This window comes from Aotus nancymaae, unplaced genomic scaffold, assembly GCF_030222135.1.
Source record: "Aotus nancymaae isolate 86718 unplaced genomic scaffold, 86718_ANA_hifiasm-v0.15.2.pri h1tg000062l, whole genome shotgun sequence".
Taxonomy (NCBI): Eukaryota; Metazoa; Chordata; class Mammalia; order Primates; family Aotidae; genus Aotus; species Aotus nancymaae.
This window is the reverse complement of record NW_026988476.1, coordinates 32,470,611-32,489,303: the sequence shown is the minus strand read 5'-3', so window position 1 is coordinate 32,489,303 and position 18,693 is coordinate 32,470,611. Positions and strand designations below refer to the sequence as shown.

The 18,693-nt window shown below is 37.9% G+C and overlaps 1 protein-coding gene across 5 annotated transcripts in view; it reads left to right on the top strand.

Moving 5' to 3' along the window:
* Positions 1–18,693, top strand: part of TTBK2 (tau tubulin kinase 2) — a 159,293-nt gene that overhangs the window by 102,286 nt on the left and 38,314 nt on the right. For 4 of the 5 annotated variants that reach the window (XM_012442310.2, XM_064365958.1, XM_064365957.1 and 1 more), the window contains 3 exons: positions 812–877; positions 5,401–5,493; positions 6,439–6,564. In XM_012442310.2, coding sequence (XP_012297733.1) covers positions 812–877; positions 5,401–5,493; positions 6,439–6,564 — 285 coding nt within the window. The remainder of the gene's footprint in view (positions 1–811; positions 878–5,400; positions 5,494–6,438; positions 6,565–18,693) is intronic. The other variant, XM_021673113.2, reaches the window with a different exon arrangement.

The following is an 18,693-nucleotide window of genomic DNA, read 5'->3' as shown; positions in this document are numbered from 1 at the left end:
GCAGAAGCCTTAAAATGGAGTAGAAGAGCCAGCCACTGGAGGGATTAAAGGAGCTGGCATTCCAACTAGAGAAAATAGTGTTCACTGTGTTAAGCTAAACCAAAATTAGTCATAAAAGAAACCATGGTAAATCCATTGTGGAAGAAGACAAATGCCAGATTATGAAAAGTCTCATAGGCTAAGTAAAAAGCTTGGATTTTATTCTAAGTTGAGTTCTTGGAGGACTCGTATTGGACAAGGATCATATATTTTTCGTGTTGGTGTTGTTTCTAGTATGTGGCACATACTAATTTCCCAATAACTTGAATTTTTAATGTATGAATTATATAAGAAGGTAGGGTACAAGTTGCCACCACCTTTGAATTGAGTTTGAATGAGATAGCCAAGATATGAAGAGCTTGGTATCTTAGTTTGCTTAGTGATTCCTCACCATCTAAATGTTTTATTTGTATCCAGAACCTGAATATTAATGAATATACTAAGATGCTTTTCATGATTATGGGTATATGAAAGCATTTAATGTTTTCTAATATACAGAGTTGTATAGATGTCATAAATGCCTCTGTATTTTAAAATATAGGTAGAAAAAAACTAGGCTGAAAATTAAAATTTATCAGTGTTTTTTTTAAGGTGTGATTTAGAGATATTCTCTCTAGTTTCTTGTAATTTCATAGTTAAAAGTTAGAAATTATATAGTGTTTTATTGTGACAATAAAGGACATGTTTCTTCCATTTACTTCATGGGTTAAAGTGTGCTGAATGTATTGCTATTTGAAGCTCATTTATTATTCTTCGCATGGCTTTGTTGTAGCCTCGAGCTGTGGCAGGGTTTCGAGGGACAGTTCGTTATGCATCAATCAATGCTCATCGGAACAGGGTAGGTATCTGAACTAGAGTCATATATGTATAAGTATGCCAGTACCTTAAATCAGATTGACTTCTTTATAAAGTAAAAAGATGTGGAAAGTGCTTGAGAGTTGAGGATCTCTTTAATAGCTACAAAGTTACTTGGAATGTTTATTCTAATTCATTTTTGTGTGGCATCGATGGTAAAGGAGTTGGTAATATGAATGTACAGTAAAGTGTATAGTGGATAACAGATATGTGCAGCTGCTTGGAAAATAAAATTGGATTTGCCAGTAAAGACAGTAGCTGAGTATATTTCTGTCTGTGGGGAATCTGTGTCCTTAATTAGATACAAGTATTAACAAATTTAATATAGAACTTTGGGAGGCTGAGGTGGGCGGATCATGAGGTCAGGAGTTCGAGACCAGCCTGACCAACATGGTGAAACCCTGTCTCTTCTAAAAATACAAAAATTAGCTGGGCGTGGTGGCATGTGCCTATAGTCCCAGCTGCTCGGGAGGCTGGGGTGGGAAAATTGCTTGAACCCAGGAAGTGGAGGTTGTGGTGAGCTGAGATTATGCCACTGCACTCCAGCCTGGGTAACAGACCGAGACTCCTTCTAAAAAAAAAAAAAAAATTTTATATATATATAAAATATATATACACACACACACACACACACACACACATATATACACACACACTTTGGAAGACATTGAACATCTGTGTACTATTTCCAGAAATTATTTGGGAATATAATACTATCAATACCTAATGAAATGTGGGACTCAACATTTTATCTGTAATATGTATCTAATCTTTGATATCCCTCTTCCCACCAAATCTTTTGTTTTCATGAAGAGTTCAAGTACAGACAATTTTACAGTTTTCATTTTAATAAATTAGCCCTTTCCTCTTGGGTTAAATTTTAAAAATCTCTCCCCTCACCCCTTACTTTGGTCCTTTTGTTCTGTGCCAACTTTCCCCCCATCATCCTGAACTTTAATTATGAGCAGGAAAAGTGGGCATTTTTATGGATAATCAATCCTTTAACTTGTTTGCATGGAATTGAGAAATTTAACAAGTGATTCCTTGATAGAATAGGGTAAAAGTATTTTTTCTTGATACTTTTCTTTCCTTGTTCCTGTTCTGATAAGCCAAAATTGCTTTAATGAGAACTTGACCAATATATAATAGGAAGAGTATACTGTGGTCTTACATAGTATGCTCCAATTAATTTGGTTTCTTATGGCATGATTATAAACTGAAAATAGTAAAGTTGTTTTTCTCAGTGTGTAGCACCCTGGCAAGCATTTAAACCCATTTGGTTTGATTCAGTGTTGCTTTCCTTTGTGATACCTAGTTATTTTCTTTGCCTTGAAAAGAAGTTATCTTCTTTTCCTGATAGATTCTTATAAAAGTTTAGAAATACTAGGTTTTCCAAATAATTTTATTAAAGAATTATGTCAACATTGGAATCTGTGAAAACATATTATTTTTAAGATAAGCATAAGTATTTTCAGAGATTGTAATAGCTATATAAGCATTTTCAAAATAACTAATAGAAAGAGAGTATATACTTTTATTGTTTTAATTTACAAAGTGGAGATTTCTTCTAAAAGCCTTTCCAGCATAGAGTGCTCTAACAGTTACTTTGATAACTTGCTTATTTGTTACTCATCTAACCTTTTGGAGGCATTTGATAGTATATAGAAGTGGTTCTTAACCCTCTTTTCTGCTCCCAGCACACCTGACGGGAAGAATGCTTTTACACAGCAACATAGTTCACAGTGATTGTTAGTTTATGAGGTGATGCAGGAGTGCAACTCTTGGAACCTCATTGCTTGTCTAATCTTAAAAGGATTCCCAGATAATTCTAACATGCTTCTTTTTTTCCATATTCTGCAACCCTGATTTGATAATATCTAAAAATAATATTTTATTTTTCTTCTCCATTTTTCTTTTTCTGGCTTCTTAAACTTTATTTTTAAGAGAGCAGGTTCTTGTTCTGTTGCCCAGACTGGAGTATAGAGGCACGATCTTAGCTTACTATAACCTTGAACTCCTGGGCTCAAGTGATCTTCCTGCTTCAGCCTTCTGAGTAGCTAGGACCACAGGTGCACACCACCATACCTGGCTATTTTTGAAATTTTTTTGTATTGATAGTCTTGCTACATTGCTCAGACTGGTCTTGAACTCCTGGCCTCAAGCAGTCTTCTAGCCTCGGCCCCCCCAAAGTGCAAGGATTACAGGTGTGAGCCACCATGCCTTGCTAAATCTTAAACTTTTAACATAAATAATTCTTAATACAAGGAATTTTATAAACACTTGAACTCTGTCATGCTTATTGCTGTTTTACATTTTAATCTTATTAATATTTATCTCAATACTTTGAAAAAATTACTTTCTTCTGCTTCCTGAGTCACTGTTGAGAAAATCTTTGTTCCTTTATTTTTGTTACTTTGTATTTAATTTGTCTTTTTTAAAATTTTATTTTATTTTTTTATTTTTTGAGAGTCTTGCTCTGTTGCCCAGGCTGGAGTATACTGGCATGATCTCAGCTCAGTGCAGCCTCAACCTCCTGGCTCAAGCAATCCTCCCACCTCAGCCTCCTGAGTAGCTGGGACCACAGGCATGCACCACCACAGCTGGATAATTTTTGTATTTTTTGTAGAGACAGGGCTTTACAACATTGCCCAGGCTAGTCTTGAACTCCTGAGCTAAAGCAATTCACCTGTCTCAGCCTCCCAAAATGCTGGCATTATAGGCATGAGCCACTGTGCCTAGCCAATTTGTCCTTTTTATTTTAATACTTTTGGTATCTTCTCTGTCTTTGGAGTCCTATGTTCAAATGTGCCTAGGTGTGGATTTTTAAATATTTATCTGTTTGGGATTTGATGTATTTCCTAATTGAAATGTTCATGTCTTTCCTCGATTCTGGAAGATTCTCATATTCCCTTTTTCCCTTTCTCTTTATATCCTTTTTCCCAGATGACCAAATTGATGTATTAGACTTTCTTAGATTTTCTTATTTCTCATTTTCTTATTTATCAGATTTTCTAATTATTTATGTCTCTGTGCTGCATTCTAGATAATTTCTTCAGATCTGTTTTCCAAATTGATTTTTTTCTGTGGTGTTTCATGAGCTTTTAATTTCTATGATCGTGCTTTTTATTTCTAGATGTTCTTTTTAGTCAGTTTTCAAATCTGGTTGGGTTTTGGTTCATTTTTATTGAATATAGTTATTTTTCACTGACTTTGACTCCATTTTTTTAACATTTTAAACATTCTTACTTCATATCCTATAATTCTATTTCTGAAATCCTTGGATACTTTTTTCTGCTCTTTGTAGCTTCTTTTAACATTAATTTACTAACATATTTTATAAATTTGAATAATGAACATATGTTTGGTGAGGGTTTTTCTATAGTACTTCTATGAGGTCAGAATTTAGGGATGTATTTATCCTGAGAGGATAAATTTACTTCTGTCATTCCTGCAGGACATGATTACTCAGAAATCAATTTCAAGTTAATTTCTGGGCTTGATTTTTCAGACCACACAAGTACATATTTAACCCCCAACTCTAAATGAGGGGCAGGCTTATGGTGACAGACTCTCAGGGCAATTTTTTAAAAACCCATTTTTTTTTCTTTGATAGCAGTTAACTTTTACAGAAAACAATTACTACAGTATAATGTATATACCAAATACTACACCAAGGATGTAACCCTTTTAGGGTCCTAGCTATATGGTGGAGGTGGGGTATATCTCAGTTACAACTCCTGTCCTATATAGGCACAATGCCTTTACTCCTGTCCCCTTCCTGGTTGATAAACTCATGACAGATGCCTCCAGAGGAGCCAAAACTTCAGCATCATCCTGCTTCCCTTATTTCCACCTTTTAAAAAAATAGCTTTTAAGAGTTCTCTTTCGGGCCGGGCGCGGTGGCTCAAGCCTGTAATCCCAGCACTTTGGGAGGCCGAGGCGGGCGGATCACGAGGTCAAGAGATCGAGACCATCCCGGTCAACATGGTGAAACCCCGTCTCTACTAAAAATACAAAAAACTAGCTGGGCACGGTGGCGCGTGCCTGTAATCCCAGCTACTCAGGAGGCTGAGGCAGGAGAATTGCCTGAACTCAGGAGGCGGAGGTTGCGGTGAGCCGAGATCGCGCCATTGCACTCCAGCCTGGGTAACAAGAGCGAAACTCCGTCTCAAAAAAAAAAATAAATAAAATAAAAAATAAAAAAAATAAAGAGTTCTCTTTCTTCTAAATGAACACATTAACTAATGGACTGTTATGTTATTGCTAGCATTTCTATGTTTTGAGGTGTTCTTTATTTCAAAAGGTTTTTCAGTTCATATATTCTGCCAAATAGATTGCTATGTAGCTATGTAAATTTATAGATATATTTACCGTTTAATTTTTTTGAGAAATAAGTTTACATTTTTCACCTAATAAGGTAAAACAAAATGGTTAGGCCTTGACCAGTGTAATGTACTCACAAGTGATAGTAATGTAATGTGACTGACTTCTGTTTTGTTTATGAAGGAAATGGGAAGACATGATGACCTTTGGTCCTTATTCTACATGTTGGTGGAATTTGTGGTTGGTCAGCTGCCTTGGAGAAAAATAAAGGACAAGGTAATTTTGGGAACAGAGATGTCAATTTTGTTGGAAGAAATAAAAATTTCTCCTGAATAAACATTTTTGTTGAAAATATACTCATATATAAAACTTAAAATCTACAAGGACTTTTACTATATCCCAATATGTATATTTTTCTCTCTGAGCTGACATTAGAGATCAAATTAATGTTATGACATTTTCTGTGTACAAAGAGAATGGACACTAATTGCTTCTGACTAATTTAAAGCCCTACATCTTAACTTTCAATTTCATTAGTTCTCTCCTTTGTTTTTATAAGTCAAGTAAGCTTTTAGTTTTTGGTTGTCACATTATATTGTTTGATTTAGAAAACTGTAAACACATGTGTTGATAAGAAAAATAGATCAGATTTAAGATAAATTATTTTGAGATGGGTGCAATGGCTCACATCTATAATCCCAGCACCTTGAGAGGCTAAGGCAAGAGGATCAATTGAGCCCAAAAATTTGAGCCCAGGCTGGATAACATAGCAAGACCCTCATCTTTACAAAAGATTTTTAAAAATTACCTGGATATGGTGGCATGTGCCTCTAGTCCCAGCTACTTGGGAAGCTGAGGCAGGTGGATCACTTGAGTCTCAAAGGTTGAGGCTGCAGTGAGTTCTGATCGTGCCACTGCACTTCAGCCTGGGTGACAGAATGAGACCCTGTCTGAAAAACTAAATAAATAAATTATTTGTTTTGGGGACTATGAATACACTGATGCAGAACTCTGTGCTACTTGTTTTATTCTGCATTATAGTTTTCTTCTCCTTTAAAACACTGTACATTAGGCCGTTAGTAAGAGCTCAGTTCTTGTTTTATGCTTAATTACCCACTATCTCATTCCCTAGTACATACCCTTGAGACTGTTACTGGGGAGCTCTTAATGCCTAACTTCCAGGAGAAATTGACTAGAGCTCTTTTTCTTTTTACTTCCCAGGAGCAAGTAGGCTCTATTAAGGAGAGATATGACCACAGGCTCATGTTGAAACATCTCCCTCCAGAATTCAGCATCTTTCTAGACCATATCTCTTCTTTGGATTATTTTACAAAACCAGACTACCAGGTAACCACCTTTGTGAGTTTTGTGGGTTAGTTATTTTCTCTCTAAGTCTCTGCTTTCACTGACTGTAGCTTTGAAGGTATTATAAGTGAGTGGGGGAGGTCCTTAGAATAAGACTGTTTTAATACATTCTGAGAAACATGGTGAAATTAACTTATAATAAGAATATCAGTGTGTGCATTATGTGTTTCATCCCTCTGGATGGACTTAAATTAGAGTTTTAGGTTTGTTCATCTTGTAACATATGTGCATCTTGTAACTGTTCCTGTGTGATTCATTTGCTGTATAGAACTGCTGATAGTTGAAATTATATAAAGTCTATAGCTAATTTCTTGACCAGAAGGAAATGTCCAACTAGGTAATGTATCTGTCAAGGGCTTTAGGGCAGCATATCATATGTTAATATCCTATGCGACAGCAGTCAGTGAAAACTGGCTCCGTTTTGTCTGTGGTCAGTGAATCATTTCCTTAGAGCATCAGTTAATGACGCCTTAGTAGGTCTACTAGGTTTACTACAGATTGCATCTCTAACCCAGCTGGCAGTATTTCAGAAGATTCTGTTGCTCTCAGGGAGAACTTGGTTAGGACTTAATGCAAAATAATTGTTATCACTGAAAACATGAATGCGGCCACACATAGATTAATAATATATGTATTAGTGTATCATTCTTATTTACAAAGGTCAACAGATAGACTTCGCTGCATGTTAATGGAAGTTAAATTTTAAAGAGTTGTCAGTGTTGTCCAGTCAAAAGACTAAGAAGTATTTATAGCACGGTGAATGTATTTGCGTATAGTAATTATTTCTCTGTGAAATTGCTGCTTTTGTATAAGATATAAGCAGGATATAAAGCAAACAGGTAACATGCAACCTTAGAGTCCTTAGAGACCTGAAATGGGTAAGCTTGTCTTCTCCATGCATATGCCAATTTGTATTGTAAACAATAGGGACTGTCTAACAAATTGAGAAAATACACTGTGTGTGAGTTGTTTTGGAATGTGTTTACATTTACCTTTTGTATGTATTTTCTGAAATGTATAGAGTTTACATTACTTAAAACAATGAAATTACACCTGTAAGACTAGATTCAAGAGGAGGTGAAAAATGTTCCAACTTTCCCATCTTGAGTGCTAATAATTTTTTATTGACAAAATTTGCTTAGCTTAGGGGGATTTAGGACAGTAAAAAACTTGGATCACATTCTCTTCTTAGTTAAATCTATATCTAAAGAAGACTATCATATTTACCAGCTAAAGTTTGAAACTTAGATCTATTAATTATTTTAAATTAAGTTATTTTTCTCAAGTTTTTCATTTGATCATTCTCTTAGGGGCTTTTCTATCACTTAATAACAAAACGAAGTATGGTAATTTTCCATTTTTGGAAGAAAGAGAACAGGCATAACATTTACTTTGTTTCACAGATTCTGTAAATAATCCAGCTCTTTCCTGCTCTGATCTTTCATAAGCAGTGAGTGGGAGCAGGGCAGGTGGACAGGAGAAGGATAATTGAAAAAAGATGTTGATGTAAGTGATGGGTGTGTTCTAATGACTAGTATCAATGCGATGTCAGGTTTCAAAAAGGTCTGAGCTTTGCAGCTTCTGCCTCTTGTTTCTCTGCTTAGTTGTCATCTGGAGAAAAATTACTCTACTTTTAATCTGAATACTCTTGTGAACTGTCCCTGTGTTAATTTTACAGTTTGAAATTCATTCCTGAATTTGATCTTACTTACTGTTCTATGAAGATTTTATTTCTTTATTTAAAAAAAATTTTGAGACAGGATCTCACTCTGTCAGCAAGGCTGGAGTGCAGTTGGTGCAGTCATGGCTCACTGCAGCCTCAACCTTCAAGACTCAAAAATAATTCTCCCACTTTAGGCTCCTGCATAGCTTGGCTACAAGTGTGCACCATGCCTGGCTTTATTTTTATTTTTATTTTTAGCAGAGATGAGGTCTCCTTATGTTGCCCAAGCAGATCTGGAACTCCTGGCTTCAAGCAAGTCCTTCTGCCTTGGCCTCCCAACGTGCTGAGATAACAGGCATGAAGCCACCTGCCTGATCTTTTCTTTCAAAATTTTAGATTTGTCATGGGACAACCAGTAAAGTTAAAAACAACAATAAACCTCCTCCAGCAATAAGCAAAAAGCATATCTATATTTACTATGACTGCTTCCCTAGCTACATCAAAGGTCAAATAGCAATGATATGTTTCCAACTTTGTCTATTCTGAGCTAAGTCCAAAGTAAATTTTTTTGTTATAATCAAAGTGTTAAATGATCCAGTTTTTACAGAGCCACTTTCACTTTGTGTATATTTTACAAATTTTTAAAAATTAGAATATCTTCGGCTAGGCTCGGTAGCTCACACCTATAATCCCAGCACTTTGGGAAGCCAAGGCGGGCCGATCACGAGGTCAAGAGATTGAGACCATCCTGGCCAACATGGTGAAACCCTGTCTCTACTAAAAATACAAATATTAGCTGGGCATGATAGTGCGTGCCTGTAGTCCCAGCTACTCAGGAGGCTGAGGCAGGAGAATCAGTTGGACCCAGGAGGCGGGCGTTGCAGTGAGCCAAGATTGCACCCCTGCACTCCAGCCTGGCGACAGAGCAAGACTCTGTCTCAAAAACATAAAATAAAATTAGAATATCTTGCCATAGGACATTATTACTTCAACACATTGCACATGGCCAACACTTCATCCAGTAGTCTGCTACTGTTCACTCTGACATCAGGTGTGGACCTAGAGAAAATAGCTATTTTGTTTTCTACCAGTAATTTTTTTTATGTGTCTCTCACAATAAAGGCTGAAATTTGCTTTTGAGAAGTATTATATTATTTTGGGAAATTACATCAAGTTTATCTGTACTTAGTTTTTATATATGAGTCTGTTTTCCTAACTAATTTTTAAATCTAGGAGAAACAACCATGTCTTATTTTTTTTAACCCCATATTATAACTGGGACTGTGCCTGGCACCTGGCATCTAAATTTTCAACAAATATTAGGTAAATTTAATTGAGTCTTACTTTGGACCAACAGTCTCCTACACAGAGAATGCAAGAAAAATCAACCCTATAAGTGCATAAATACTGTTTTCTGTCTGTTAAAGGTGAAGATATCATAATTATAAACAAGATTAAAGCAGATATGTTTCTATAAGTATTGTTTCTATCAGATTCTGAATATTGTAACAACTATAAGGGACAGAGTGGGCCAAGCACAGTGGTTCATGCTTGTAATTTTAACACTTTGGGAGATTGAGGCAGGAGTATCACTTGAGGCCAGGAGTTTGAGACCAGCCTGGGCAACTTAGTAAGACCTAGTCTCTACAAAAACACAAAACAACAACAACAAACAAAAAAATTACCCAGGTGTGGTGGCATGCACCTGTATCCCTGGCTACTTGGGGGGCCGAGATGGGAGGGTTGCTTGAGTGAATCAAGGCTGCAGTGAGCCATAATTTTGCCGCTGCACTCCAGCCTGAGTGACAGAGTGAGACTCCATCTTGATGATAATAATAATAATTAATAGGATCACATGATTGTGATAAGAACACAAATATCTTATTAGAGTGTTCAAATTATGTTAAGCATCACTTATCAAGTTGAAAAGACTTATGAAATCCATAAATATACACACTGATGGTGAGCCTGAAACTGAAATGTGTATATCAACCAGTTCACCCACTGCTACAGCGTTGCTGATATTAGAGAATAGGATAGGGAGGAAATGCAAAGCTGAGCAAGCTTCATTAATCTTCTTAATATACTTTCCAGTTTAGGAATGGGACTATTTAAATGTAGATTACATCAAAATGCAGTAAATTTGCCTCTTGCTTTTGGGGACGTAGAACAATTGTAGGATCCTCTGATTCTGATAACATCTGAATTAAAATTTTCAGAGGGCATAGATGCTACTTTGAGGTTGAGCTGAAAACAAGGGGGTATCTATCAAATAGTGTGGTCAAGGAAGGTCTCTCTAAAGCTACTATGTAAGGCCTAGGGGTATCCAATATTTTGGCTTCACTGGGCCACATTGGAAGAATTGTCTTGGGCTACACATAAAATACTTTAGCACTAATGATTGCTGATGAGCCAAAAAGCAAACAAACAAAAAAACCCAAAAAACTCATGTTTTAAGAAAGTTTACAAATTTGTGTTGGACCACATTCAAAGCCGTCCTGGGATACAGGTTAAAGAAGCTTGATTGTAACCCAGCCCCCAAAAGATGGGATCGTGTTGGCCATGTGAAGAGCAAAAATAAGAGGCAGAATGTTACAAGCTGACGGAATAACAAGTAACTGCATGGGCCCTAATGGGAGAAAGGACTGAGAGAAGGCAAGTGTGGTCAGACATAGTAAATAAGGAGACAGAGCAGGTTGAGGTGAGGTTGGAAAGAGTCAGAGAACAGATTATGCAGGGCCTTGTAGGCCTTTTTAAGGAGTTTGGATTTTTATTCTAAGTACAACACAAAGCCTTGGAAGTGTTATAAACAGGAGCATGGTCATCCAATTTGTGCCTTAAGAGGATTACTTTTGCAGTTGTGTGCATCCAGATGAAACAAAGGAGAATCAGAGACTAGTTGGGAAGGTGCTGAGATAATCTAAGCTGTGCCTTGGAAAGAAATAATTTTTTTTTAAATCAGTGCCCCCCCACTTTTTTTTTTTTTTGAGATAGAGTTTTGCTCTGTTGCCCAGGCTACAGTGCAGTGGCATGATCTCAGCTTACTGCAACCTCCACCTCCTGGGTTCAAGTGATTCTCTGCCTTAGCCTCCCAAGTAGCTGGGACCACAGGCATGTGCAACCACACCCAGCTAATTTTTATATTTTTTGTAGAGACAGGATTTCACCATGTTGGCCAGGCTGGTCTCAAACTCGTAGCCTCAAGTGACCTACCCATCTTGGCCTTCCAAAGTGTTGGGATTATAGGCATGAGCCACCATGCCTGGCCTAAAAATCAGTGTTTTAACACCATAAATGTTTAATTTTTGATCATATAATACACTAGTCAAGTTGTATAGCTCTCTTAGGCAACTCTCAAGAATAACTTGAAAATCCAGGCTCTGCCCATATTTTGACACTGCTGTCTTTAATACATGGCCTTTTGCTATTATCAGGAAAGGGAATAGTGTGGATGATGACTTAGGGGTTTTATGACCATGCCTGGAAGTGATCTACTATGTCAATGTATGCCCAGTAGTCAGAACTCAATCACACTGTCCCAATTCTAACTGCAGGGGAGGCTAGGAGATAGAGTGTTCCCTTGTGGCCAGGAGGTGAGAGATAATGGGCTTGACTTGAGAGAAGTAGTAGAAATGGAGGGAAATGGGTGAATCTTTGCCTCTGCCCTGTTAGCCTTATCTCCTTTCATTCTCCATTGTACTTATGTGATCTAGTTAAATTAGACTACTCGATGTAGTCAAATGAGACTACCAGCTCTTCTCCCAGTGTTCCCTGCCTGAAATATGCCTCTGTTTCATGACACCGTTTGTCTTGTAAAATTGAAAGCCCAAGTCAGATGTCAGTTTCTCCACAGTCTCCTCTGATTCCTTCCATACTGGAGTAATTTCTTCTGTTCAGCCCTTAGAGCAGCAGTACTTTGTTTTGTCTCTTTATTATATAAGCTCCTTGAGAGCCAGGGCCTTGCACATTTATCTCTGTTTTCTCAAGAACATAGCACAATGATAGGCATTTAATAAAAGTGACAAATTTAAATAAATCTGCTTTATTATTGCTTCTGTTGTATGTAAACCACCCAAAGATAGGACTGTTTTGTTAACATTTGTATTCCTAGCACCCAGGACAGTAGACAGTTAATGTATGTCTGAAACAAAGAGTGGATATTTGATGTAGCTATAGAATACAATAGAGTCATACTATGTTTACGTGACTCACTTAAACTCAGCTGTGTGTTCAGGAGGTAGAAAAATTTTAACATCTGTGTTTCTGCCTGCCCTTTGGCTTAATTACTCATGCCTTATGGTTAGATAATGATTAGTGCCCTCATGCATCTACTGTTCTCAGTCTCTCATTGACAGCAGTCCAGTGGCCCCAAATCAGGCTGCACCAAGTTGAGTCCAATTGTTGAAAGCAGAGTGCTTTTTTGGTACAGATGTGGCTGCTATCTACAACTAGCTTACTTTATCCACATTGATCTGAGGAAGACATTTATTCTAGAGCTGGAGGAAGAACTAGCTCTGTTGCACCTACTGAGAAATGGGAGTATTCTGTATTTTATGGACATTTTAAGGAGCTTTCAAGGATGATTTCAACTATATGCTGTTTTTACCTTGCCTGCTGACTGGCTGTAACTCTTCTATCGTAGAAAAGCACTGTACTTAAAAAAGACCTGTTTGAATTAGTGCTTTGCCACACACCATTTGGATAACCTTTCTAGATCTCAGTTTTGTAGTTTGTGAAATGGTGGAATTACAGACTTCACAGCGTTGTTAATTTTTTTTTTTTTTTGAGACGGAGTTTTACTCCTGTTGCCCAGGCTGGAGTGCAGTGGCGCAATCTCGGCTCACTGCAACCTCTGCCTCCTGGGTTCAAACAATTCTCTTGCCTCAGCCTCCCAAGTAGCTGGGATTACAGGCATGTGCCACCACACCCAGCTAAATTTGTATTTTTAGTAGAGATGGGGTTTCATTATGTTGGTCAGGCTGGTATTGAACTCCTGACCTCAGGTGATTCGCCCACCTTGGCCTCCCAAAGTGCTGGGATTATGGGTGTGAGCCACTGCGCCCGGCTGTTGTTAAGATTTTTAATGAGATAATTATGAGAGAAATTTGTAAATTTTAAAGTATTATGCATATGTAAGAAATGTAAGTGGTTTTACATGTACCTCAGTGATGCTGTATTTGCTTATAATCTCTCTTTTTTTTTTTCACTCCTGGATTGCAGTGGTGCAATCTCAGCTCACTGCAACCTCCACCTCCCAGGTTAAAGCAATCCTCTGTCTCAGCCTCCCACATAGCTAGGACCACAGGCATGCACCATCACATCCGGCCAATTTTTATATTTTTAATAGAGGTGGGGTTTTACCATGTTGGCCAGGCTGGTCTTGAACTTCTGACCTCAGGTGATCCGCCGGCCTTGGCCTCCCAAAGTGCTGGAATTACAGGTGTGAGCCACCGTGCCCAGCCTATAATCATCTGTTTCTTTACTCAGCGTTACCTTCTATGTTCATAGAACTTCTTTTATTTCCTCTTTGCTGCTTTGTCCTGTCACAGCAATAAGAAAATGTTGTTTCCCTTTTTTATTGGCCTTGCAAGGAGGTACTGAAAAGCCTTGGTGTACTATATTTCCAGGCAGTTTACCATTTGGACTGATTGAGCCCATGAAAGGGAAGACTGATATCAGCCAGCACTTTCGGCTGAGTGAGTGACCATGCTGCCTTACCCTGTCTCAGGTCCCGGGGCAACCAACCACAGGGAGCACTTCTGAATCTCCAGTATCTTGATATACAGTCATGCACCACATAATGTTATTTCAGTTAATGATGGACTGCATATACAACAGTGGTCTCATAAGCTTATAATACTGTATTTTTACTATACTTTTCTATATTTAAATATGTTTAGATACACAAATGCCATTGTGAAACAGTTGCCTACAGTATTCAGTACAATAACATGCTGCACAGGGAGGTAGCCTAGTAGCAAAAGGCTGTACCATATAGCTAGGTGTGTAACAGGCTATACCATCTAGCTTTGTGTAAGTATATGTATTAGTCAGGGTTCTCTAGAGGGACAGAACTAATGGAATAGATATATATATATATATATAAAGGGGAGTTTATTAAGTGTTAACTCACACAATCACAAGGTCCCACAATAGGCCATCTGCAGGCTGAGGAGCAGGGAGAGCCAGTCCAAGTTCCAAAACTGAAGAACTTAGAGTCTGATGTTCGAGGGCAGGAAGCATCCAGTATGGGAGAAAGATGTAGGCTGGGAGGCTTAGGCCAGTCTCACCTTTTCACGTTTTTCTGCCTGCTTTATATTCACTGGCAGCTGATTAGATGGTGCCCACCAGATTAAGGGTGGGTCTGTCCTCCCCAGCCCACTGACTCAAATGTTAATCTCCTTTGGCAACACCCTTACAGACATACCTAGGATCAATACTTTGTATCCTTCAGCCCATTCAACTCGCACTCAGTATTAACTACCACAGTACACTCTGTGATGTTTGCACAACGAAATGCCTAACGACACATTTCCCAGAATGTATCCCCATTGTTATATGACATCCGACTTAATGGTGAAAACACATAAAGGGTACAGCTTCTTCAACTCATCTCTTTATTTGGTCTTTATTTTTTGCTGGTTTAGTTTGCTAGAGGATGGGTGCAATTAAATTTTTTTCTTTGCCAATGTTGCTAACATCCCCAGGAAGAGCAGAAAAGTAAAGAATGTGAGCATTTCTTTCCCTCTATTGCATCTCCTTTCACTGAAGTGAGGCAGTTTCTTTTGCAGTAAATAATCTGCCTTTGAATCAGCCAAGCCAACATTGCCATTGTGCTCTCCTGCTTAAGTGCTTTATTGATCCACTAATTTACCATTTATTAACTGAGAATTCAGAAATCAGGATTCTCAGTGAGTTCTTAATATCAGCTTACAAATAATTCTTGGTTTTGCAAAAGCTGGACTTGGAATACATTCTCTTTGAAAGGGCAAACTGGGATTTCATATGGAGGTAAATATGATACAGCTATTGATTGTATTTTGTGCTAAGGATTAAAGGAGTGCTTCCCTAAGTCATTGTGTGTATGTCAGATGACTGATTGCCATAAAGAATAAGGTATTTCAGGTAGCAGGAGCTGGCACCAAGCATCGTTGCAGACTGCATGTAGGTATATAGTTGATTTATTTTAGAGTAATATAGTTTTGTTAATTAATTTTTTCTAGTTATTAAAATACATGGTCATTATAAAAGTTTTAGAATTATAGAAAAATAGAAAATTCAGATTACTCAATCTCATTATCCTGACATAGTAATTGACTTTTATTATTTATTTATTTATTTTGAGACGGGATCTTACTCTGTAATCCAGGCTGGAATGCAGTGGTGCAATCTCGGCTCCCTGCAAACTCTGCCTCCCCAGGCTCAAGCAATCCTTCCACCTCAGCCTTCCAGGTAGCTAAGACCAGAAGTGTACACCACCACACCTGGCTAATTTTTTATATTTTTGGTAGATACAAGATTTCATCATGTTGCCCAGGCTGTAATTGACTTTTGTTACTTTGTGTCTTGAATAATTTGCTTTTGAAAAGTCATTGAATCATATATCCCATCGGGTTTTGGTTTAAGAAAAATGGACTGCTTCTTATTCATAAATGGAAGTAGAAGAGGGATTGACACAAATAATCCACACAGTGGCCAAATAAAAAATAATGCAGGTCCAGGTGCGTTGGCTCATGCCTATAATCCCAGCACTTTTGGAGGCTGAGATGGGTGGATCACTTGAGATCAGGAGTTCAAGACCAGCCCAACATGGCAAAACCCTGGCTCTACTAAAAATACAAAAAAAAGTTAGCTAGGTGTGGTGGCGCACGTCTGTAGTCCCACCTACTTGGGAAGTGAGGCAGGAGAATCACTTGAACCCAGGAGGCAGAGGTTGCAGCAAGCCAAGATCGCACCACTGCACTCCAGCATGGGTAACAAAGTGAGACTCTGTCTCAAAAACAAAAAAACAAATGTAATACAGGTTCAATATCCCTTATTTAAGGTGTTTTGGACTTCAGGTTTTTTAGGATTTTGTAATATTTTGCATTATATTGGTCGAGCAACCGAAATCCAAAGTGAGCATTTCATTTGAGCATCATGTCAGCATTCAAAATAGTGTTTTGGAATAGTTCAGATTTTTGATTTTCAGATTTGGGATACTCAACCTGTATAGCATTTTTGACTGTTCATTACCTTCTTCAAGTTCTCCCTCCTCTTTCATACAACTTCCCCTTCCCCTAACTGCTTCCCCTCCCTACATCCATTTACAGAAGATTCACTTTCCCAAAGATGATTGCTTCTGGTGTTTCTCACAGTATTTCATCAGTTACTCCTCTGGCAGCAAAGTATAAGCATATTTCTCAAGAAGTCTGAGAATAGTCTTACAATGTCAACCACAAGGCCAAAATTTCTTTGCATTCTCCTGAATTATCTTAAAGGTTCATATACCTTTTGCTTTCTAACCTCTTTGTGCTCACTGTATTATAAAATATTATAATAAATGTCATACCTCTGTGTAAAATACTCCAGGAAGCTGTGCCACATTTGTCAAGTGACTTTAAATTCTCTCTGGCATATAGCTGCATCCCCTGGGGGTACATGTGACCCCAGTTTGAGAAACTTAAACTCTAAATATAGATGAATTTGTATTTTCTAAGAATATATTATTAAGTAAAAGAAGGAGTCAGATGTATACTAGATTTTCAGAGATTATCAGTGGAGAGATATGGGACATTCCTTTGAGAGGGAAGTGTTGGAATCATTTGGAAGACTTTTTTTTCAGATTTTTCCCTTCTCCCTTTCCAGTTTGAGAATTACTGCCACAGCTAGTCCCTGTTCTGATGGAAAAATGCTTTCTTCCCCAATGATACTGGGGTATTAAAAAGAATGACAGGCCAGGCATGATGTCTCACACCTATAATCCCAGCACTTTGGGAGGCTGAGGCAGGCGGATCACCTGAGGTCAGGAGTTCTAGACAAAGCTTGGCCAACATGGTGAAACCTGCCTGTACTAAAGATACAAAAATTAGCCGGGTATGGTGGTGCATGCCTGTGGTCCCAGCTACTCAGGAGGCTGAGGCAGGAGAATCGCTTGAACCTGGAAGGCAAAGGTTGCAGTGAGCTGAGGTCGTGCCATTGCACTCCAGCCTGGGAGTGAGACTCCATCTCAAGAAAAAAAATAAAAATAATAAAAAATAAAAAAGAGTGAGGACTATTCAGATTTAACAGACACACACACACACACACAAACACATATACATACACACACTACATATACTGTGTATACTATTCGAATGAATTACAAGGTAATTTTTATTATTCTAAAATCTATTTGACTAACTGAATTAGAGTTTTCTGGTTTTATTATTTATCATAGCCAAATGTGATGCAATGCATTCAGTTACCAAAAAAAGTGAGTCCTTGACTTGTCCTGTTTCTACTATTCCAGTCTGATGGTTAGGATTTAGCGCCACCCTGCTCCCGAATTAGAAAATTATTTTGCTAGATTAGAAATGTTTTTCTCCGGAATATCTGCAGAGCTCTGCCCAGTCTGACCATTTGTTCCCACTAGGGTGCCTTTAAGTGCCTCAGTGCTTTTAGCTTTCCTGTTTCTTTTGTTCTGTGTCCTCTGTCTTTCTGCTTCCTGCTGCTGGTGTCTAATATCACCATCATAGTAACAAAGTGTTTCTAATTTGAGGTCCAGTGCCATAGAATACATTTTCTAAGACATACAATACTGTGATAAATGTAAGAAAATAGTTCCCTGATAAAAGGACATCTGACATAAAAACCGTTTAGGATCATTCCTGTTGCAGCACAGAACAGACAGAGAATTTAGCAGTGGCAGTCTAAGTGCTCACATAGCAAGGCAGGTGCTGCCTCCTCAATAGGGATTCCACCTTTCAGGAAGCATGCATTTCAGTCTGTGAGAACCTATGAAAACCTTGATTTCAGAGTTAGGAAAGAGGGTCAAAGGTCTGGCACTTCAATTCCCGTATCCTAGATTCCAGTCCATCTTTATTTCCTCCTTTGTGTTTTCTATAGCCCTCTACCTCTGACATTTGGAGAATTCTAAGCTGTAGCACAGGTAACTTACAGAAACAAAAATAGGACCCAAATAAAATTTCTTAGATTTTATAACCATGCCTTTTCTAGTTCCCTTTATCTTTTTCGTTTCTTTTTCTATATTGACAATTCTTCCTTTTGAGATTTAAATGGAAGATCAAGTCATGTGAGTCAGTAAATATTATTACAAATAAAGATGTATTCTTGGAATGTTTTTAGAGTAAATATTATGAATAAGGTAATATTGAGACCTTAGAGACACAATGATGAGATCAGACAAATATCAGCATCTTGGAGCTGATACAGTCTGGGTTGAAAGAGAGAGAAATTAATTAAATAAT